The sequence below is a fragment of the Nansenia antarctica genome (genome assembly GCF_963989245.1).
Source record: "Nansenia antarctica genome assembly, chromosome: 13".
Taxonomy (NCBI): Eukaryota; Metazoa; Chordata; class Actinopteri; order Argentiniformes; family Microstomatidae; genus Nansenia; species Nansenia antarctica.
Window position 1 is genome coordinate 21,291,036 of NC_137683.1, and position 20,617 is coordinate 21,311,652.

Here is a 20,617-nt window from a genome sequence, read left to right on the forward strand (position 1 = left end):
AAAATAATATGGAACGGGGTGAAATGGAGGCGGTTGCGCAAAGCAATTGCGCGCAGGAGAGCACTGGTGGATGCAAACAAAGTCTAAACAGTTGAATTTGGATGGAATTTATACCTATAGTGATATGTCAATGAAATATAATCAGTTTTACAGTCTGATACATGAGGGAGGACCCTCATCATACACGGGGGGACCCATGAAGCAGGGCTGTCTGGTGGTCCTTAAACGAGCATCAAACACTTAATTTCTACCATTCTGGTGAATTGATATGCACCAATTTGTGACCTTTCTGCATCAATTTACGGTGGAAATGTCATTATTTATGCAAAGGAAAACACAATATTCAGGCACCAGATGATCAAAATGTAATGTAATATAATGCAATATAAGGCTCTCAGGCATTCTGTACTTTCAAATATGTATTCTCCTTGAGCAGTCAACATCAACTATCAGCTATTTCACTAGCAAAAACTAAAGATAACTTATTTGCGAAACAGCGCCCCCGCCACCACGTCGGCGCAGTGCCGCTATTGCAGTCAGAAATGACAGAAATCCACCGAGTGCAACGCCTGTCGAAAATTGACGTTGTTCAAAGGGCCGGTCCAAGTGTGGGGGTGGGCCGTGTCCGGCCCGCGGGCCGTAGTTTGGGGACCCCTGCATGGCAATCATTTCATCTAGCTCTCTTATAGGCCAGGTGAAATTTTAACCATTTCACTAAATGCACCTATCCAATCTTAGGTCCACTCAAATGCAAAGGGGTGGGGGGTTTGTGGTTGATGAATGGCATGAGTGACACAGTCTGGTGAAAGGGGTAATAAGTCATCAGCCCATTTAATATTCTGACTTTCCTTTTGAAAATACATTTCAGCGTAGTTGAAAAGCATTGACACACTCGCTAGTCAACTAACACAGCTTGTTTTTGTAAAGTAGTGTTATAGTTAACTAGGTAGCAGTGGGGATTACTCACTGAATTAATTGCATTGCAATATGTTGGCTTGACTAGTGAGTGTGTGTTGTGATTTTCAACAACGGTGAAACGCATTTCTGTGTCTGTCTGAACATTTTCATTGGTTGCCGACTGGTTCCCCTTTTCACCAGACCGTGTCACATAAATGGCAAAATTCAAACATGCTGTGACTGACATTAATATTGACTGTGGGCAAATGTATAGATTTTGGTCTGGACAATGTGTACATACATTCAATGTATACATAGATACATACCGGTACATGAATACATTGTATAGCCTCAATTGAAACCTAAAATGCAAACTATGACTTTCTAGCTATCACTGGCTGTAGCCTAGTAGAAGCAATAACTCCAGGTTCATTATATGGGGTCATCCCTATGTTCCCCGGGTCCTATGTTCCCCGGGTCCTATGTTCCCCGGTTTCTTAGCCAAAAAAAAAAAAAGGGTTCTATGTTCCCCTCTTCCGAAAACTTCCGAAAAAGGGTTCTATGTTCCCCGCTTCCGAAAAAGGGTTCTATGTTCCCCGCTTCCGTATATTCCCCGCCTGCCGTTGTGTCAAGCGACCCCAGGTGTCGTTATGTAGTACTGCATGAGTTTTTTTTTTTTTTTTTTTTTTTTTTTTTAAACAACATACACAAATACATAATTATACTGTTAGTTTTTTTTTTATTGTTTTTTTTTTTAAACAACATACACAAATACATAATCATACTGTGGATTACTATGTGTACAACATTATTATATGAACAAAATGATTATATGTACAAAACCTTTTGTAGGTAGGACACTATTGGACCTCGGCCCAAATCTAGTACTGAACCCCCCATGCTAAACCATTTGGAAGTACAGTATACTAGGACTCCAATTCAGACACACTGGGGGGCTGTCACAAATCTACTAACTCTAATCAGCCTGGTCTCACACGGCAGACGTCAGAATTCGACGTTGATGGACAAACATTAATCTGCTCTATTCATACATTAATCTGCTCTATTCAGACATTAATCTGCTCTATTCATACATTAATCTGCTCTATTCAGACATTAATCTGCTCTATTCATACATTAATCTGCTCTATTCAGACATTAATCTGCTCTATTCATACATTAATCTGCTCTATTCAGACATTAATCTGCTCTATTCAGACATTAATCTGCTCTATTCAGACATTAATCTGCTCTATTCAGACATTAATCTGCTCTATTCATACATTAATCTGCTCTATTCAGACATTAATCTGCTCTATTCAGACATTAATCTGCTCTATTCACGCATTAATCTGCTCTATTCACACATTAATCTGCTCTATTCATACATTAATCTGCTCTATTCAGACATTAATCTGCTCTATTCAGACATTAATCTGCTCTATTCATACATTAATCTGCTCTATTCGTGGTTCCCAAACACATTTATGATGTAGGAACAGGAGGGTGTCAGTGATGGCTGAGGGTGCAAGAGAAGCTTTGCTCCCTCCTTGTACTCTTCACAGCCTGTCAGGGGATCTTCTCTGTGGAGTGGCAGGAACACGGTCCCTTCAAACAGGAGCTGTGGATTCTCTGAAAATAAAAGACATCAAGTATTAAGGTAGGCTATAGATTCCCATCAATATTTTTTATACAAGGTCTTTCAGTAAGACTATTTTACCTGACATGGTAGCCCATATGCCTGTGATTTTCACCGGTTGCCTGTGGTTCCTGTCTTCACCAAGTAGGGTTGGGTTGAGTTGAGTTGGGTTGGGGTTGTCTTCACAAATGACCCAACTCTGATAGTCTTTATATCAAATCTGAGAATGAAATTCAGTATGCTAATTATAAAAGGGGTATGCTATTGATAATATGAATGAATGAATGAATGAATGGTCTTTATTGTCATTGATATAGTACTGGTTTACATAAATAAAGGCTATGTACACTATCCACTATACTATACTGTACAAATAAAACACTGTGCTGTACTCTATGCTATGCTATACCTATTCTAACATTTCCTATTCTCGGCAACCTTATGTACCCTAGGGTTGTCATATTGCACATAGTGTTATTGCACATTCATTTAAAGTGTCGCAGTTTGCAGGCTTGAAATGTACATATCATTGTAGCATGATATGCTAAATGTAGCATATCATTTAGATTGTTTTTAATGTATTGTTTTAGATAATTCATTATTTTAAAATATTATTTTCTTTAGATAAACAACTAAAATAAAAAATCTAAATTAGATGCTATTGATACTGCATAGAAACACATTGATATAATATACTTGTATGTGTCAGGGGACAATGTTGCACTCTGATATTTAGTGTGTCTCTGTTGCGCCCTTCTACTCCGAGTCACCAGAGGGCGTAACACCCCCTATCAATTGTTTTAAGGTCAATCGTAATTGAGCTTGAGTTACAAGACTTCCTCACATACCGGTATGTTCGTAACACATGCGTAGTGACAATGGCTCAAATAATTACTGGAGACCGAGGGGGGAAAATATTAGTTCTGGATAACTTTAGGTACCAGAAACACCGCACAAATTTACAGAATATTCGGTGGCGGTGTTGGAGAGAAGACTGCCGGACAGTTCTTGTTACAAACATCTTTGATGTAGAGGGGGTCAATCCCAACATAGAAGTTCGGGAGGTCCGCGAACATGTGCATGCCCCCGATACACAAATGGTGAACAATGCGCAATTTCGCCAAGTGATTACTGGAGAGGTGGTGAGAGAACCCACAGTACCAATCAAACGCATTTACGATGCTGAGTGCGTAGGTCTACAGCGGGGCCGTCCCATCCAGCGTGGAGGTCGCGGGCGACCTCCTCAAAGATTCTCCTCAGTTAGGTCTGTTATGGCCAGAGCCAGAGCTGCAGTAATCCCTCCCGTCCCAGCTACCGTTGATGATGTAAGGATCGACGGTCAATGGGCTGAGACATGGGGCAGAGACCATTTCCTCCTGCACCAAGACAGTGAGTGGGGCATAGCAGTGTTTTCCACAGAGGACAACCTGAGACAGCTGCGACACTGCAGGACATTATACATGGATGCTACATTCAAGTCGTGCCCACGCCCATACAACCAAGTATTTACTATACTCGGGGACATTCATGGCTTCGTTGTCCCCCTTGTACATGTCCTCATGGAGCAACGTACAATTGGACACTACCGACAAGTGTTCCAGTGTGTCAAAACGTCACTCAGGAGAATCACCCACCACCTTTGGCGTCCGCGTAAAGTCATCTGTGACTTTGAGCAAGCGCTGAAAACTGCTCTTGAAACGGAGTTGCCACAAGCCAGAATCGGAGGATGCTACTTCCATTTCAACCAAGCCTTGTGGAAGAGGGTACAGGCACTTGGATTGGCTGGTCCATTCCGTCATGACCATCCACTGGCAGCAGTCATCCGCAAGGTTTGTTGTGTTCTGTCTGCACTGCTGTCTGTCCTGTGTTGTTTTGTTTGCATTGCATTTAGAAATGCTCTTACTGTAACGCCAAATCAAATTCCTATATGTGTATGCTTAATGTGTATGCATAAATGGCAATAAACGTTATCTCATCTCTCATCTCATCTCATCTCATCTCATCTCAAGGTGATGGCCTTAGGACACCTGCCTCTGCCTCTGGTCCAGATCAATTTTGATCTTCTCCTCAACCACAGAAACACCAGGCGTGCCCTGATGAACCACCCTGAGTTACAAGACTTCCTTGTGTATGTTCGTAACACATATGTCCATCCTGGAGCGGCCTTCCCACCAGCGATGTGGAATGTGTTCGAAAGAAACATGGAGCAAAGGACCAATAATCATGTTGAATGTAAGTGTAACAATGACAGATCTGAACAAAAAATATATAATTTCATCTAATAACTAAATCTGAAGTATTAAGTTAATTATTTTATATTGTTAATATAATATTGTCTGCTAATTATGGGTTAATTCATTCTTATCCTATCACCTCTGGGCCTGTGCGTATATCGAGGTTTAACTATGAGCCGAAACAAAAATTAACGAAACATCAAACACAGCAGAGGACAGGAGGGCTCTTTAAACAGGTGGACGAGTTGCCACGTACAGGCGCGCTAATGATGATGGACATAACATCAGTCCAATCATGGGCGGGCACCGTGATTGAGAAAGGATTAAGAAAGGATTTAAAATTGTGAAAGGAGGAGACACAGAAGGGAAAATGTTCAATGTCAAAATGTTCATGCCAAACTAATAACATTTAGGGCCTGATTTACTAAGATCCCAAATAACGAATACTAATTGAAGTTCACACACAGGGGAAGTTGAGATATACTTCAAATAAGGCCCGCTATCTTCTACATTGGAAAGATCAACAATCCTCACTGCACACCGTTAGTAGATCAGCCTGCAGATGTAGAACCAGTTTGCACATTAATAGGCCATTAATAGGCTAATAAGTTATAATTCTGTATTTTTGTTCTAGCTTATCATCGTACTCTGAACGATGCTGTCCAAGTGCGCCATCCTTCACTTTGGAAATTCCTTCGGCACCTGAAGGATCAGCAAACGCTTGCAGAGGGTAAACTGGGGATGGCAGACAGAGGCCACGCTCCCCCAACAAGGAGACGGAAGTGGAGGGAGTTGGAGGCCCGTCTACTGAGGCTGAAAGGACAGTACATGCAGGGCCACAGAGATCTGGCTTCGTACTGGAGGGCTGTCAGCCGTAGCGTCCGTATGGGCTAGATTTCCACATTTATTTTGATAGCACTTTGGCCTATGTTGTTGTTATTATTATTGTTATTGGCCTAATTGTGTTATTGTTATTATTATTATTATTGTTATTATTAGTTAGAATAAGCTGTACGCCATTGTTTACGCCATCATGTATGCCATTGTTTACATGTTATTTAGCTCTTTCATTTGTTTTTGCCAAGTTATTGCTGTACCATAGTTTTGTTATTGAAAGATGTCTGTACCTTTCCAGTTTATATGGACCTGTTTACTTAGTAAGCCATATAGTTATTATTACAATATATGTGATGCCAGAGTTAGGACTGATAATTGCACTAGAGCTCATGTGTCAGGATTACCAGGTTTCAGCAGTGAAACAGTAGGCCTCTCCTTATTAGTGCCTGACTCAGGCGCGGATCTATGGGTGGGCCTAGGCCCACCCAGATTGACAGCTGGCCCACCCAGTCAGATTCATTTTTTTTTTTTTTTTAAAAATAAAAAAAAAATTGTAAAGTTTAATTTTCACTAACTAACTGTAATGTGAATAGTTTTGTCTTGGAAATGATTAAAAGTATGTATTAATACTAATAATATTCAACTTCCTCTCTTACGTTTACATGGCTTCCTCTTTACGTTTACTCTGATTGTTCAGTTGACCGTGACCAGTGTCAAGTGTCAAGTGTCAGTCAAGTGTTCAGTGTGCGCGCTACGATGGCTAAACAGCTAACATTGTCCCGCTTTCTTAAAAAGCCACGTCTGGAAGTCAGTGAAAATAATGAAAGTTTGGACCAGGCCTTGTCCAAAGACAGAGAGGAGGATTGTGATGAGATGTGTGCTGGCCCTGGGGATGAAGAAGGAGAAACGGCCACAGCTTCAACATCTAATGCTAACTTGAGCATACACGCTAAAGCTCCACCGAAGCGACCGACATTGCCACCGGCTTGTGAAGAGCTAACTGGTAGGACTACACCGTCGGATCTGTCAGCCATGGAGGAACCAGCCACTCAACCAAAGCTGGTAACATTCCCTACCACTGTAATAGATGGGAAATCGCGCTCCTTCAGTAGAAATTGGTACGAGAAGTTCAAGTGGATGGAATATAGAAAAGAAAGAGACGCTATTTTTTGTAAAGTGTGTCGACATTTCCCAGAGGCGCACACAGAGTTCACTTTTACAAGAGATGGATACAAAAATTTGAAACGTCTCCGGCAGGCCTGTGACAAACACGAGTCTAGCAAGCCGCATGCTGTTGCCCTCACCAACTTGGATGGGTACAGGCAAAGCCATGATGGACCCCAAAGCCGTGGGACAGTGTTAAATCAAATGCACGGTGATGCCGTTTCATTCATAGAGCGAAACCGGCAACACGTTAAAGTTGTGTTAGACATTGCTATGTTGTGTGCCAAGTTGGAAATTCCACTTAGAGGTCACAGAGAAACGGAAGAGGCGCTCAATAAAGGTAATTTCTTGGAGCTATTCAAGTTCATGTCAAAATATGATCCAGAAATTGAAAATAGACTGAAGGAACTGCCTCGAAATGCCACGCTCCTAAGCCATCACATTCAGGATGAGCTGCTTGAGGCTGCAGCCTCACTGCTAATTCGAAAGATAAAGTCTGAACTGCATGAGCAATCCACAGATTATGCCATACTTGCGGATGAGTATAAAGATCTATCCAAGCGCGAGCTAGTTGCTGTCTGTATTCGATTCATTCATGGAGGGGTAATTAAAGAACGAGCAGTAGGCTTTGTGGAAACTGCGGAATTGTCTGCTCAAGGAATATCACAGAGGATCCTAGTGTGTATTCGTTCATTTATTTGTTCATACATTAATTTATGTACCTATATATTTATTGTTAATTCTGTCAGACTTGGTCCTCCATAGTTGATGGTTATTGGTTAATTCATTGACTATTGCTTGCGCTTGAATGCCTTGCGTGTGTGTATTATAATAACTTGTTTGGCTGTCCGTTGCATTCTCTGGGTAGACAGGTACTTTATTTATTTTCCGTTCGTTTCATGGTCTGCATAGTGATCTCCTCCAGTCCCTGCGAATATTTTGCGTGTGTGCGTGCGTGCGTGTGCGTGTGTGTGCGTGTGTGTGCATGCGTGTTGGTCGTACCCAAATGTTTCGAGCACCCACGGGCAGAAACATAAATCGGCGCCTATGATCGCGAGCCCGGTTGTGTTCCATCCATCTGGCTGCTCATACATAGGTCTAAAACGTGCGGTGATGAGTTTCACTCAGGCCTACCCAGATTTTTCCAGGCCCACCCATCAGCCACTTTCTGTATCCGCCACTGGCCTGACTACTAAAACACTAGAGTGAAAGAGACTACATCTCTGTATGCCAGGATCCCCCGAGGATTTGATGTGTGCAAGAGGATGTGTCACACTCTATGTGCTACGGATACTGGCTAGTTACTTAGGGATTATATTATGGGATATGTGACACTGTAACCTAGAGACACACTGCGCTGTTACGTGACGTCCTGCCAATGGGATGTACAGTATTGTCTCAGGTTGGCATTTTGATGCTTGGTCTTGGAAACAAACACCATGTTTGCACAAACATTGTTTTTTTGTTGTTGTTGTTGGTTGCAATAAAAGCCTATATTTTGGATTGATATCTCTACTGTATTTATTTGATTCCGTTTGACCAAAATATAGAAAAAATATTTCTTTAATCCATGCATACAATTGCAAATGTTGGGCCGCTACCCACACGTTTAGCTGTGTTGCTCATTCCACAAATGCATGATCCTTACAAGTCATACCTCGTTGTAAAAGTGACTAATCAGCGGGTCATTCCACTAAAGGTGGATCAGTATAGCGGCGCTCAGGGAACTCGAGATTGGAAATCAAGCCTCAGGTGATTCCTCGAACGAGGATCAGCCTTGTGTCATCAGTGTTCACAGAAGACAGGCTTACAAATCTTCGATATGGGCGCGTGCACGCAGACATAAAAAGCCCTGAAGTGTCGATCTGTCGAAATGAAGATACTCCACTCTGCAGGGGTACTACATTTGCGCAGCATTCCGAATTATTGATTTTTATGAAGACGGAAAAATAAGATGTAAAATAGTGCAATACTGCCGCAATTAACAAGGCGAGGGAAATGGTTTGGCAAGAAATTGCTGACCGATTAAATGCGTAGGTCATACTAGCCCCAGTTATTGTTATATGTTCATATTTTAATAAATGAATATTACTACTGTGGTGATATCCGCAGCAGGCTACAAACCGTCATATCGCCACAATGGCCTAGTGGTATTGACTGCTGCCATAGGATTTAATCGTCATTTTATATCAGTGGTTCGAATCCCTCTTCAGGCGCACTTTTTACTGCATTTCGTTGTCTGAATCTAATCTAAAATCTCATCTAAAAAAGTATTGTAGGCTATAAAATTATGGTGCAGGCTAATTTACAAGAACTGACACGATTACAATGGTGTTTGAAACCTTTGCATGAAATCTTCGGTTAAATGTAAAAAAAAAAAAAAATGAATGACTTAGTCAAGTCTCGAACTCGCAACCTTTGGAACTCCGGTCCGCAGCCTTAACCACTACGCTAGCATGACAGCAATGCAAGTTGTTTCTTTTTACACTCTTTTCTTTATTGATATATCGATTTATCTATCACACTTTCAAAATATCAAGTTATCTATCACACAATCAAACTATCTATCGATCGATCACACTTTCAAAATATCAAATTATCTATCTATCACACAGTCAAACTATCTAATCTATCTATCTCGTGTGAAGTGGGAACTAATATTTCCTAGGGAGGAACTATCGTTCGGGATGTAGTTTCCGCCTGTGAGCCTTTTTTGACGCGCGTCTCACTATAGCCTGTGTTTTCGATTTCGAAGACGTCACTCACTGTGCTACGAAAACTGGCTAGTTACTTAGGGATTATATTATGGGATATGTGACACTGTAACCTAGAGACACACTGCGCTGTTACGTGACGTCCTGCCAATGGGATGTACAGTATTGTCCCATAGGTTGGCATTTTGATGCTTGGTCTTGGAAACAAACACCATGTTTGCACAAACATAGTTTTTTTGTTGTTGTTGTTGGTTGCAATAAAAGCCTATATTTTGGATTGATATCTCTACTGTATTTATTTGATTTCGTTTGACAAAAATATAGAAAAAATATTTAATAATGTGTATATATATAGATATATCACTGGTGTTCTTTTAGGAATATAAGATTTTCAATTCCATCTCGAAAATGATCTATCTAGGGAGTTATATAAAATGCTGAGACAATACTATGACATTCATTGTGTTCTTCATTATTTCCAAGTCATCTTAAGACCCCCCCCCAAAAAAAAAAAAAAAAAAAAAAAAATCAAACTCTCATGCAGTACCACATAACGACACATGAGGTCGCTTGACACAACGGCAGGCGGGGAACATAGGACCCTTTTTCGGAAGCGGGGAACATAGAACCCTTTTTCGGAAGCGGGGAACATAGAACCCTTTTTCGGAAGTGCGGAACAGGGGAACATAGGACCCGGGGAACATAGGACCCGGGGAACATAGGCATGCTCCCCATTATATCCATGCAGCTAGCTAACATCATTATATGCATGCAGCTAGCTAACATCAGGTTCATTATATCCATGCAGCTAGCTAACATCAGGTTCATTATATCCATGCAGCTAGCTAACATCATTATATCCAAGCAGCTAGCTAACAACAGGTTCATTATATCCATGCAGCTAGCTAACATCATTATATGCATGCAGCTAGCTAACATCAGGTTCATTATATCCATGCAGCCAGCTAACATCATTATATCCATGCAGCTAGCTAACATCAGGTTCATTATATCCATGCAGCTAGCTAACATCATTATATCCAAGCAGCTAGCTAACTTCATTATATCCATGCAGCTAGCTAACAACAGGTTCATTATATCCATGCAGCTAGCTAACATCATTATATGCATGCAGCTAGCTAACATCATTATATCCATGATGACATCAGCTAAATCACAAAGTGGTCACAAAGCAAAGAGCACAGTTCATGTTGTAACTTTTCCACTCTGGCACCATGAGTTCACATACACACACACACACACACACACACACACACACACACACACACACACACACACACACACACACACACACACACACACACACACACACACACACACACACACACACACACACACACACACACACACACACACACACACACACACACACACACACATCTGGCACCATGAGTTCACATTGAACATAGTTGATGTGTTTGAAATGAGATTTATTTAGCCTTTATGAATCAATCAAAACATTTTATATACCATGTGCAATGACGATAATGAGACAAATATGTATATGTACTGTAACCAAAATGTTGCAAATATTGGAATAGAGAACTATTCCATTTCATCACCAAAATAATAACATGTTCTATCCACACAGAGATTACTGGGAAAATTCCAGAGTCAGGTAATTCTAGCTCCTTTCACATAAATGATGATTGAATGTTAACATGGAATTTGTCATTCAACTATTGTTGTATTCTGTGTATTTTTGTTTGGATACTGATACACCCATCATTTTACATTTCTCTCCTCTACATAGTTTGGGGCCATAGTTTGGTTCATCATGGAGGTAATTTGAACAATGTTCTATATCCCATACATATTGTGTGGCTACATAAATCAATGAATTAGTGATTGAGGGCATACACAGACAGTATGTACAGTAGATTTGTGAAATAGCTTTAATAACTTTGGACAAAGAAGATCAAATTGCAGGTTAGTTCATTATTACGGTTCAGTCCAGTTCATGATGGGATGCATGAGCATTCAAAGTATCAGAACAGTTATGCACAGTGTCTATTCTACCTTTTTTCAGAGGATGTGACTCTCGACCGTGACACTGCACACCCCACTCTCACTCTATCTAGTGATAACAAATCTGTCAGGTTTGGAGCTCCACGTAAAGAAAAGGGCACTGAGAAGAGATTTGAGGAGAGACAATGTGTCCTGGGAACGGAGGGATACGACACAGGTAGCCATTACTGGGAAGTTGACCTGGGAGAGAAGACCCAGTGGAGTGTTGGAGTCGCCCAGGATCCAGAGAACAGAGGTCTCTCAAACCTCCAATTCTACCCAGGAAATGGCTACTGGAGCATATGTTTTGAAAAGGACGAACTGAAAACAGTTGAAGGGTCATGTATCCTTCCCCCTGAACTGAAACCTGAGAAGCTGGGGGTGTTACTTGACTGTACAAGGAAGAAGATATACTTTTTTAATGTGGAAAAACGGTGTCTTATCCACACTTTCGCTATGATTCCGATTCCTACCAAGAAACTATATCCATTCTTTGGCCCTTTGTTTAGTTGTAAGGAGGAACTCAAAATTGTTAAGTCTGACGTCAAAAGTGACGTTTAGCCATTTCCGGGTCCAAACCAGAAATTCTCCGCACCAGAGTACCTCTGAACTACAGTGGTAGAATGACAGTTAATCGTTTTTTAGACTCGGATCTATTCATACAAGGGACACAGCACTTTCCCGTTTTCCCCATATTGTCAGGGTATTTGAGCCTCGGAAAAGTGCTATATAAATATAATATATAATTTATTATTATTATTATTTCGGCATTTCGAAGACAGCGCCTCAGCCAACGTTGGACCCGGAAACACGTCACGACTTAACAAGCGGAGTGTTAGTGTACTAGATGGTACATGGTAGACAAGGTAATTGGGATGTGAACATTTACTCAAGTCCACTCAAGTGCTCGTACCTGGACTCATAATCGATTGTGAAATATCCATTCTTGAAAATACTTTTTTGGCTTTTTATAAGAAGGCTTCGTCTAAGCCTTGTATGGTACAACTTTGACCTGGTAGATTCATGAAATGCGGCATTATTGTTTTTTCTACACAAACACAGCACTGCACTGCACTGCACTGGAGGAGTGAGGGAGAGAGATTTGTTTGTTTCTATGTAATTTCTATTTTGTTATGGATGATGAAGTTGGTGAAGTGACTCTAATTGTCAGTATATGGAGGGCAATTTATTTTATTGCATTTAAGCTCCACATTTTCCATTTATATGTATGCATGTACTTTGCAGAAATCTAAGTTATGTGATTGCTTTTCGGAATGGATTAGTTTGCACTTTGACCTTTTATGTTTTGAAGTTTTGTAATAACAGCAAATATGAATGAGCATATGTAGACATTTCCTTTTTACAAATCAGCATAACGTCAAATAAACAAAACAGAAAATACATGTTTTGACATCAACTTAATTTAAATTGAGGACACTCCTTTGATTAGAGTATTCCCACTAGCTCTGAACTCACATGCCAATAATACGTCTTTAGTTCTATGACACAATAACAGGTCTGACAGTAATAGTCCCACATTACAAGCTATGCCAATGTTTTTGGGCAGACAAAGGGGATTCTTCATGTTCTTGACTCTGAATAGGCAAAATGTGTATTTTATTTTGTTCAATGCTCCATGGTGAGACAAGAGGGCAGATCTCATTTTCATAACCTGGTCTCTTGTCAGATGAGTGACTGAGTGAGCTGTCCTCTGCATTATAGAAAGTCACCTTCTTCTCCTGCCAATCCAGACACATTCACTAAATGCAGGTCAATGCATTCCATCATATTCAGCTGTCATAGATATTAAAATATGACCATAAACTGTACTGCTGCATTCATGTGAAACACATATAGGCCTGTAACAGGCTGTCGTGACTCAACAGGATATACTGTATACATACGTAATAAAATCTAGACCATAACAGATGAGTATGGAAGTAAGAGATTAGTAACCTGTAAATGATAATGATAATAATAATAAATTAGATTTTGCACTGGATTTTAACCAGTCTGCTGAATCAGCTGAACTTAGCGGATAAAATATTTTTTACCAATGTCAGAAGATTATTTTACAGTAAGCTAAATTTTATTCAAGTTCAATCTTTAATATTTATGCAGAATAACACAGGAAAGGAAAACATTTCAGCTCCAGTTGCATTTAAATGTTGTAAACCGATACAAAATAAAAGAATGAATGAATAATGAGAAGAATATATACTATTTGTAATCAGGCTGGTATATAGGAATTCTGTGTATTTTTCATTTAATGCTCTATAAACCATACACAGAAAATGTCTCTAGAGGGCCTATAAATCATGTGTTGTTTGTATTAATGCAAAATGTAATATGCTGAAAATAAGAAACTGCATTGCTATACAACAATTCTATACTGTAATTTCTAGACAAACATAATATTTTATTCTGATGTTTTTTCTACATCAACATATATGGAGGTGTGGTTAAACATTACTGATTGTAAAAGAAAAAGCTTGTGAGTAAAAACGAAAGTGTTTGCTTGATCTTAAACTGCCAGACTCTGGTATAGACGTGCAGTGTTGGCGTTCAGGTAAGAATCACTATAGTTTTAATTTAAAAAGGGTCCAATAAATGTTATCTGAGGCAAATGGATTTACAGCAAAGCATGCCTAATGCTTTACTGTAAATCCAGTTTAAAGTACTCTCATGTTCCTTAAGGGCAAAGTGACAGTGTACCATGTGGCATGGTTATCAGATCAATGACTGCAAATACAACACAGGGGTGTGTTCAGATAGGTGAAACCTTTAGAACCTTACTGATAGCATGTGTATACTGTATTGCCGACAGACAGACTATTCTCCTGGACAAAGACTGATTCCTGTTCTCCATCATAATTTCCTTCTAAAGAAGCTTTATGTTTTATGTTCGGTCAGGTGCATCATGGGACTATTAATACAGGAAGTCTGTTTGCTGACATTCCTCGTCTTCTTTGATACCTGTTCATCTATTACAGGTAAATATGATCAATATCATCTAGTTACACTTACACATTGTGAATGAATTTGTTTGAATCTAAATTATTTAAAAGATGCACTGTACTTGATATTCAACACTTAATTAGAAGTGGGCCTATGGCAAAAAAAAGCCTCTTTACTTTTTATAGTATACAGTATACTGTAGTGATTAGTGAAACATTCATTGGTGAGTTGAAACAGTTAAAATGCTATCTATATTCATCCCAAATAGTTGGAAGTGTTCTCAGTGCATCATTCAGACTGATTGTACAGTAAGACCTTCTCTTCTCTCACACCAGATTACAGGGAGCTCACCCTTGTTGTCCCTTCCGACCCTGTAGTTGCCTCCACTGGCCATGACATCATTCTACCCTGTCACCTCTCTCCTCAAACTAGTGCTGTTGCCATGGATATCAAGTGGTTCAGGGAGGGACATTTTGTTGACTACATGTACCAGTATCAAAGTGAAAAGGGGTTAGAGGGGAAGGGCTATGAGGGCAGAGTGAGTCTGTTCACCCAGGAGCTGGAGAGAGGCAACGTGTCACTTCTGCTGAAGGACGTCAAGATGTCTGATGAAGGGCGGTACAAATGCCAAGCTAGCCACTTGGAATGGATCCAGGAACCATCGGTTGAGCTACAGGTTACACGTTAGTATATATTTGGATTATTAAATAAAAATAACATGCATCCAATTGTAAGTGTTATTTTGTATTTCAAATTAGCTTCTTTTTTTTTTTTTTTTTACAAATATCAGTTTCATCCATTACGTTTGGTACAAATAGGAATTGTTCTCATTAGTGTCAGTACAATAAGTGGATTGATGATTGTATTAATCAGTACAAATGATTACAGATCCATCCTGATCCAAAAATCTGTAGATGGCAGCAGACATTGAAAAAGTTTAACCAAATCCGCTTTTATTGTGAAATCATCTCATCTCATCTTGTGTTGTCATCCTCTGATGGCTTTTGATCCAGACTTGCCATGAAAGAACCACTTCAAATCACCTATTGAATATATTTAGCAATAAAGTACTGTATATTGGATATAGTGTTTATTTGTACTTGTTTTGAGCAAGCCGGCACTGATCAGTGGGTATGTAAACTAAGTTTATGTGTCCCAAAATGGCTTTACGAATTACAGAAGATTGTTGCTTAAAGCAAGAGAACTGCTTAAAATCTAACCTTGTAACCAGGCGATCAAACCTTGCATTTCACCAACACAAATACCACTTCAATTGTGGTCTAGACCCATATGCCTGCTGTATGTCATAGTATATCCAATGGCTATGTGCTGCTCGATTTGGATGGTGCTCCTTTATTGAATTGAAGTGATGGAGGAGATTCTGGTGTAACGTATCGCTTAAAACTTCCTGCTGTCCTAAATGTTTTCTTCCTCCTGTTTTGAGCAGAGCAGGGCAGTGTTCCCAGGATCTCCGTGGGCAGGCATCACAGAGTGTTCATCCAGCTGAGCTGCAGCTCAGAGGACTGGTACCCAGAGCCTCACATGCTGTGGACGGACCGCAGTGGGAAGTAGATTACCTCAGCACAGACAGACAGACCCAGACAGACAGAGGGAGGAGTCCTGTACTCCATCACCAGTCACGTTAGACTAGGGATGGACCAACTGGAGGGAGTGACCTGTGTGGTGATGCTACAGAACAAGAGATCCAGGCTGGAGTCTGCAATGCAGATGACTAGTAGGTTTAGACTCTGGGATGCACAGGGAGGTACACATTGTGATGTTATTAGGCCATTGCCCTCAATTCAGTCAATACTGGATAAAGCATTCATAATTTTCATTAACATTTTTGACATTTAGCAGACACTTTTAACCAAAGCGACATTTATCTAAAGTAAGTGAATCATCCATATCTCAGTGATCAGAAGTAAAATCTTTTCCTGGACCAGGGGCCATTAGCAATCAAAATACTATAATAAGGAAAAGTACTTAGAATACTCTCTTTTCTTTTTGCACTCTGTACCTGCCCACTGCTACCCCCTAATATCTTTGTTTGTTACATCACAAATGTCAGGGGCCACTGTTGTCAGAAAACAGAGACTATAAGCAGTGTTGATTTAAATTCAGGACTGTAGACTACTGCAGTGTTTGGAGCTAAGATCAACCTTGACCTTGATTTTCTCCTGTAACAGAGGAGTTCTACCTGAGCACTGTGCCTGACCGGGTTTACATCTCTGCATTTGTGGTTCCTGTGTTTCTGGCGCTGGTGTGTATCACTGCATCTGTGCTCTTCGTCATCCATCACAGAAGAGGTTAGTGTCAATCAAATCAAATCAATGTTTGTTTTATAAGTAAAATATCTCTTCTACACATCTAATGATAGTGTAGTAGATCACAATAATCTGTAAATTATGATTCAGGTATACAACAGCAAGCCCTTTACCTTTGTATTGGTGTATAATGACTAGAATATTTTTTTGATTTTCAGCTGGTCTGGAGAAACTCCAGCCTTTAAGTAAGATCAGATTCAAATACCCTCATTAGCCGATTACAGTAACACATTTGTTATTCATTTTACTTAGTTGCCTACAAAAACATTTATATTCAGGTGCTCTTCAATTCAATAGTTTAACATATTGTATTACTACTATCATTGCAGATAAAGTAAAGGAAGAATTAAAGATGGTGAAACAAGGTACCTATCCCTAATTCTCCAGATATTTTTTTTTGTCACAATTGTTGCATTGATTGAGTCTGAAAGATTAACAATGCTCCCCTATTCTGCAGAGCTCGACAAAAAGAACAAGTTACTGGGTAAGTATTGTATGTAGTGCAATGGCGGCTCATACCCTTTATTATTTGGTACGTTTTTGGAGTTGTATAGGCTATGTTTCAAATGTGTGCATGAAAAGGGTATGCAAAACACATTCATAACATCTGACATAAACACTTTATAAGACAGTCACAGATTTTGTGTCAGAAGTATTTATGTAACACCTATGGTGATTGTGAAAATAAAAGTCCCCCCAAACTATACATTTTTCTGTCTGAATTTGCCTACTTGGTATGATAGTTGTACATACTGTAGACTCGGCAATATGACATCACAGTACACCACAGGTTGAGTTCCTGCTCACAGACACAGATGTGAACAACCTCAAGCCCCTACCCTCTAGCTACTAATATGGCAATCATTTCATCTAGCTCTCTTATAGGCCAGATACAATTTTAACCATTTCACTAAATGCACCTATCCAATCTTAGGTCCACTCAAATGCAAAGGGGTGGGGGGTTTGTGGTTGATGAATGGCATGAGTGACACAGTCTGGTGAAAGGGGTAACAAGTCATCAGCCCATTTAATGTTCTGACTTTCCTTTTGAAAATAAATTTCAGCGTAGTTGAAAAGCATTGACACACTCGCTAGTCAACTAACACAGCTTGTTTTTGTAAAGTAGTGTTATAGTTAACTAGGTAGCAGTGGGGATTACTCACTGAATTAATTGCATTGCAATATGTTGGCTTGACTAGCGAGTGTGTGTTGTGATTTTCAACAACGTTGAAACGTATTTCTGTGTCTGTCTGAACATTTTCATTGGTTGCCGACTGGTTCCCCTTTTCACCAGACCGTGTCACATAAATGGCAAAATTCAAACATGCTGTGACTGACATTATTGACTGTGGGCAAATGTATAGATTTTGGTCTGGACAATGTGTACATACATTCAATGTATACATACATAGATACATACATGAATACATTGTATAGCCTCAATTGAAACCTAAAATGCAAACTATGACTTTCTAGCTATCACTGGCTGTAGCCTAGTAGAAGCAATAACTCCAGGTTCATTATGTGTTCGCTTCGGCGGCACATATACTAAAATTGGAACGATTATATCCATGCAGCTAGCTAACATCAGGTTCATTATATCCATGCAGCTAGCTAACATCATTATATGCATGCAGCTAGCTAACAACAGGTTCATTATATCCATGCAGCTAGCTAACATCATTATATGCATGCAGCTAGCTAACAACAGGTTCATTATATCCATGCAGCTAGCTAACATCATTATATGCATGCAGCTAGCTAACATCATTATATCCATGCAGCTAGCTAACATCATTATATGCATGCAGCTAGCTAACATCATTATATCCAAGCAGCTAGCTAACATCAGCTAAATGACAAAGTGGTCACAAAGCAAAGAGCACAGTTCATGTTGTAACCTTTCCACTCTGGCACCATGAGTTCACATTGAACATATTTGATGTGGTTGAAATGAGATTTATTTAGCCTTTATGAATCAATCAAAACATGTTATATACCATGTGCAATGACGATAATGAAACAAATTAATATGTATATGTACTGTAACCAAAATGTTGCAAATATTGGAATAGAGAACTATTCCATTTCATCACCAAAATAATAACATGTTCTATCCACACAGAGATTACTGGGAAAATTCCAGAGTCAGGTAATTCTAGCTCCTTTCACATCAATTATGATTGAATGTAAACATGGAATTTGTCATTCAACTATTGTTGTATTCTGTGTATTTTTGTTTGAATACTGATACACCCATCATTTTACATTTCTCTCCTCTACATAGTTTGGGGCCATAGTTTGGTTCATCATGGAGGTAATTTGAACAATGTTCTATATCCCATACATATTGTGTGGCTACATAAATCAATGAATTAGTGATTGAGGGGATACTCAGACTGTATGTACAGTAGATTTGTGAAATAGCTTTAATAACTTTGGACAAAGAAGATCAAATTGCAGGTTAGTTCATTATTACAGTTCAGTCCAGTTCATGATGGGATGCATGAGCATTCAATGTATCAGAACAGTTATGCACAGTATCTATCTTACCTTTTTTCAGTGGGTGTGACTCTCGACCGTGACACTGCACACCCCACCCTCACTCTATCTAGTGATAACAAATCTGTCAGGTTTGGAGCTCCACGTAAAGAAAAGGGCACTGAGAAGAGATTTGAGGAGAGACAATGTGTCCTGGGAACGGAGGGATACGACACAGGTAGCCATTACTGGGAAGTTGACCTGGGAGAGAAGACCCAGTGGAGTGTTGGAGTCGCCCAGGATCCAGAGAACAGAGGTCTCTCAAACCTCCAATTCTACCCAGGAAATGGCTACTGGAGCATATGTTTTGAAAAGGACGAACTGAAAACAGTTGAAGGGTCGCCATGTATCCTTCCCCCTGAACTGAAACCTGAGAAGCTGGGGGTGTTACTGGACTGTGACAGGAAGAAGATATACTTTTTTAATGTGGAAAAACTGTGTCTTATCCACTGTTTCGCTATGATTACGATTCCTACCAAGAAACTGTATCCATTCTTTGGCCCTTTGTTTAGTTGTAAGGAGGAACTCAAAATCTCACCTAAGGCTATTACACAATAGACTTACCCTCCAAGCTCTGACAAGTGTTAGTGTAGTCAGGGGCGCCGCTAGAGATTCTGGGCCCCATGACAGAATATAATTTTGGGCCCCCCCACCTAAACCACCCATCAACCTAAACCCAGTTGAAGTTGATGAACTATTGATGCACTGCAAGAAATCCAATGATGGACATCTTTTGTAAATGTAAAATTACAGTTAATACAGGAATCAACAATTCAGCAAAGAAATCTCAACATTCTTTAACTTATTAAATTAAGACTTGAACAACACAAGGACAAAAGTATAATTAAATGAAGATTGGAACCCAATTATAAAAGTATAAATCACACAAAAAGTAAAATATATAATTTTAATGGGGTGGTATTGTGTCTAAATAAATGTAGATCTTGTAAAGATCAGTTGGCCATAATACTGTCAGGATTAGATCAATGAAGAATTACAGCAGAGAGATATTTACTGACTCAGCATTGCTTGTTTCACACAAAGACAAACGTGTCTTATACAAGAGGGAGCAACACAGACATGGTGCCAGCGAAATTGAATGTGAAATGGGAAGATTTTTATTTTTACACTGCGGCAGTATTTAGTATACCTGGAGAGCTAAAAAACTATATCTAGCCTAATGCACAACGATTCAAGATAGGAGTAAAGAGATCAAATCAAATCAAAGCTAAACGCTGGGCCTTCTTAGTATATAGCAACATCTTTAATAAGATCCTT

At 39.7% G+C, this 20,617-nt stretch overlaps 1 protein-coding gene and 1 pseudogene across 2 annotated transcripts in view; both read left to right on the plus strand.

The window, feature by feature from the left end:
* The window catches only part of LOC308169412 (butyrophilin subfamily 1 member A1-like), a gene marked incomplete at both ends in the record, with an annotated part of 36,451 nt that extends 24,377 nt beyond the window's left edge, over window positions 1-12,074 (plus strand). The window contains one exon of the mRNA XM_080544095.1: window positions 11,536-12,074. Within this exon, the coding sequence (XP_080400221.1) occupies window positions 11,536-12,074 (539 nt within the window). The remainder of the gene's footprint in view (window positions 1-11,535) is intronic.
* A 286-nt stretch (window positions 12,075-12,360) lies between these two features.
* LOC308169413 (butyrophilin subfamily 1 member A1-like) lies at window positions 12,361-19,897 on the plus strand (annotated as a pseudogene). The gene is made up of 6 exons: window positions 12,361-12,379; window positions 14,807-15,154; window positions 15,919-16,206; window positions 16,661-16,780; window positions 17,256-17,282; window positions 19,362-19,897. The product of its transcript is annotated as a butyrophilin subfamily 1 member A1-like (transcript).
* Window positions 19,898-20,617: the final 720 nt, after the last annotated feature.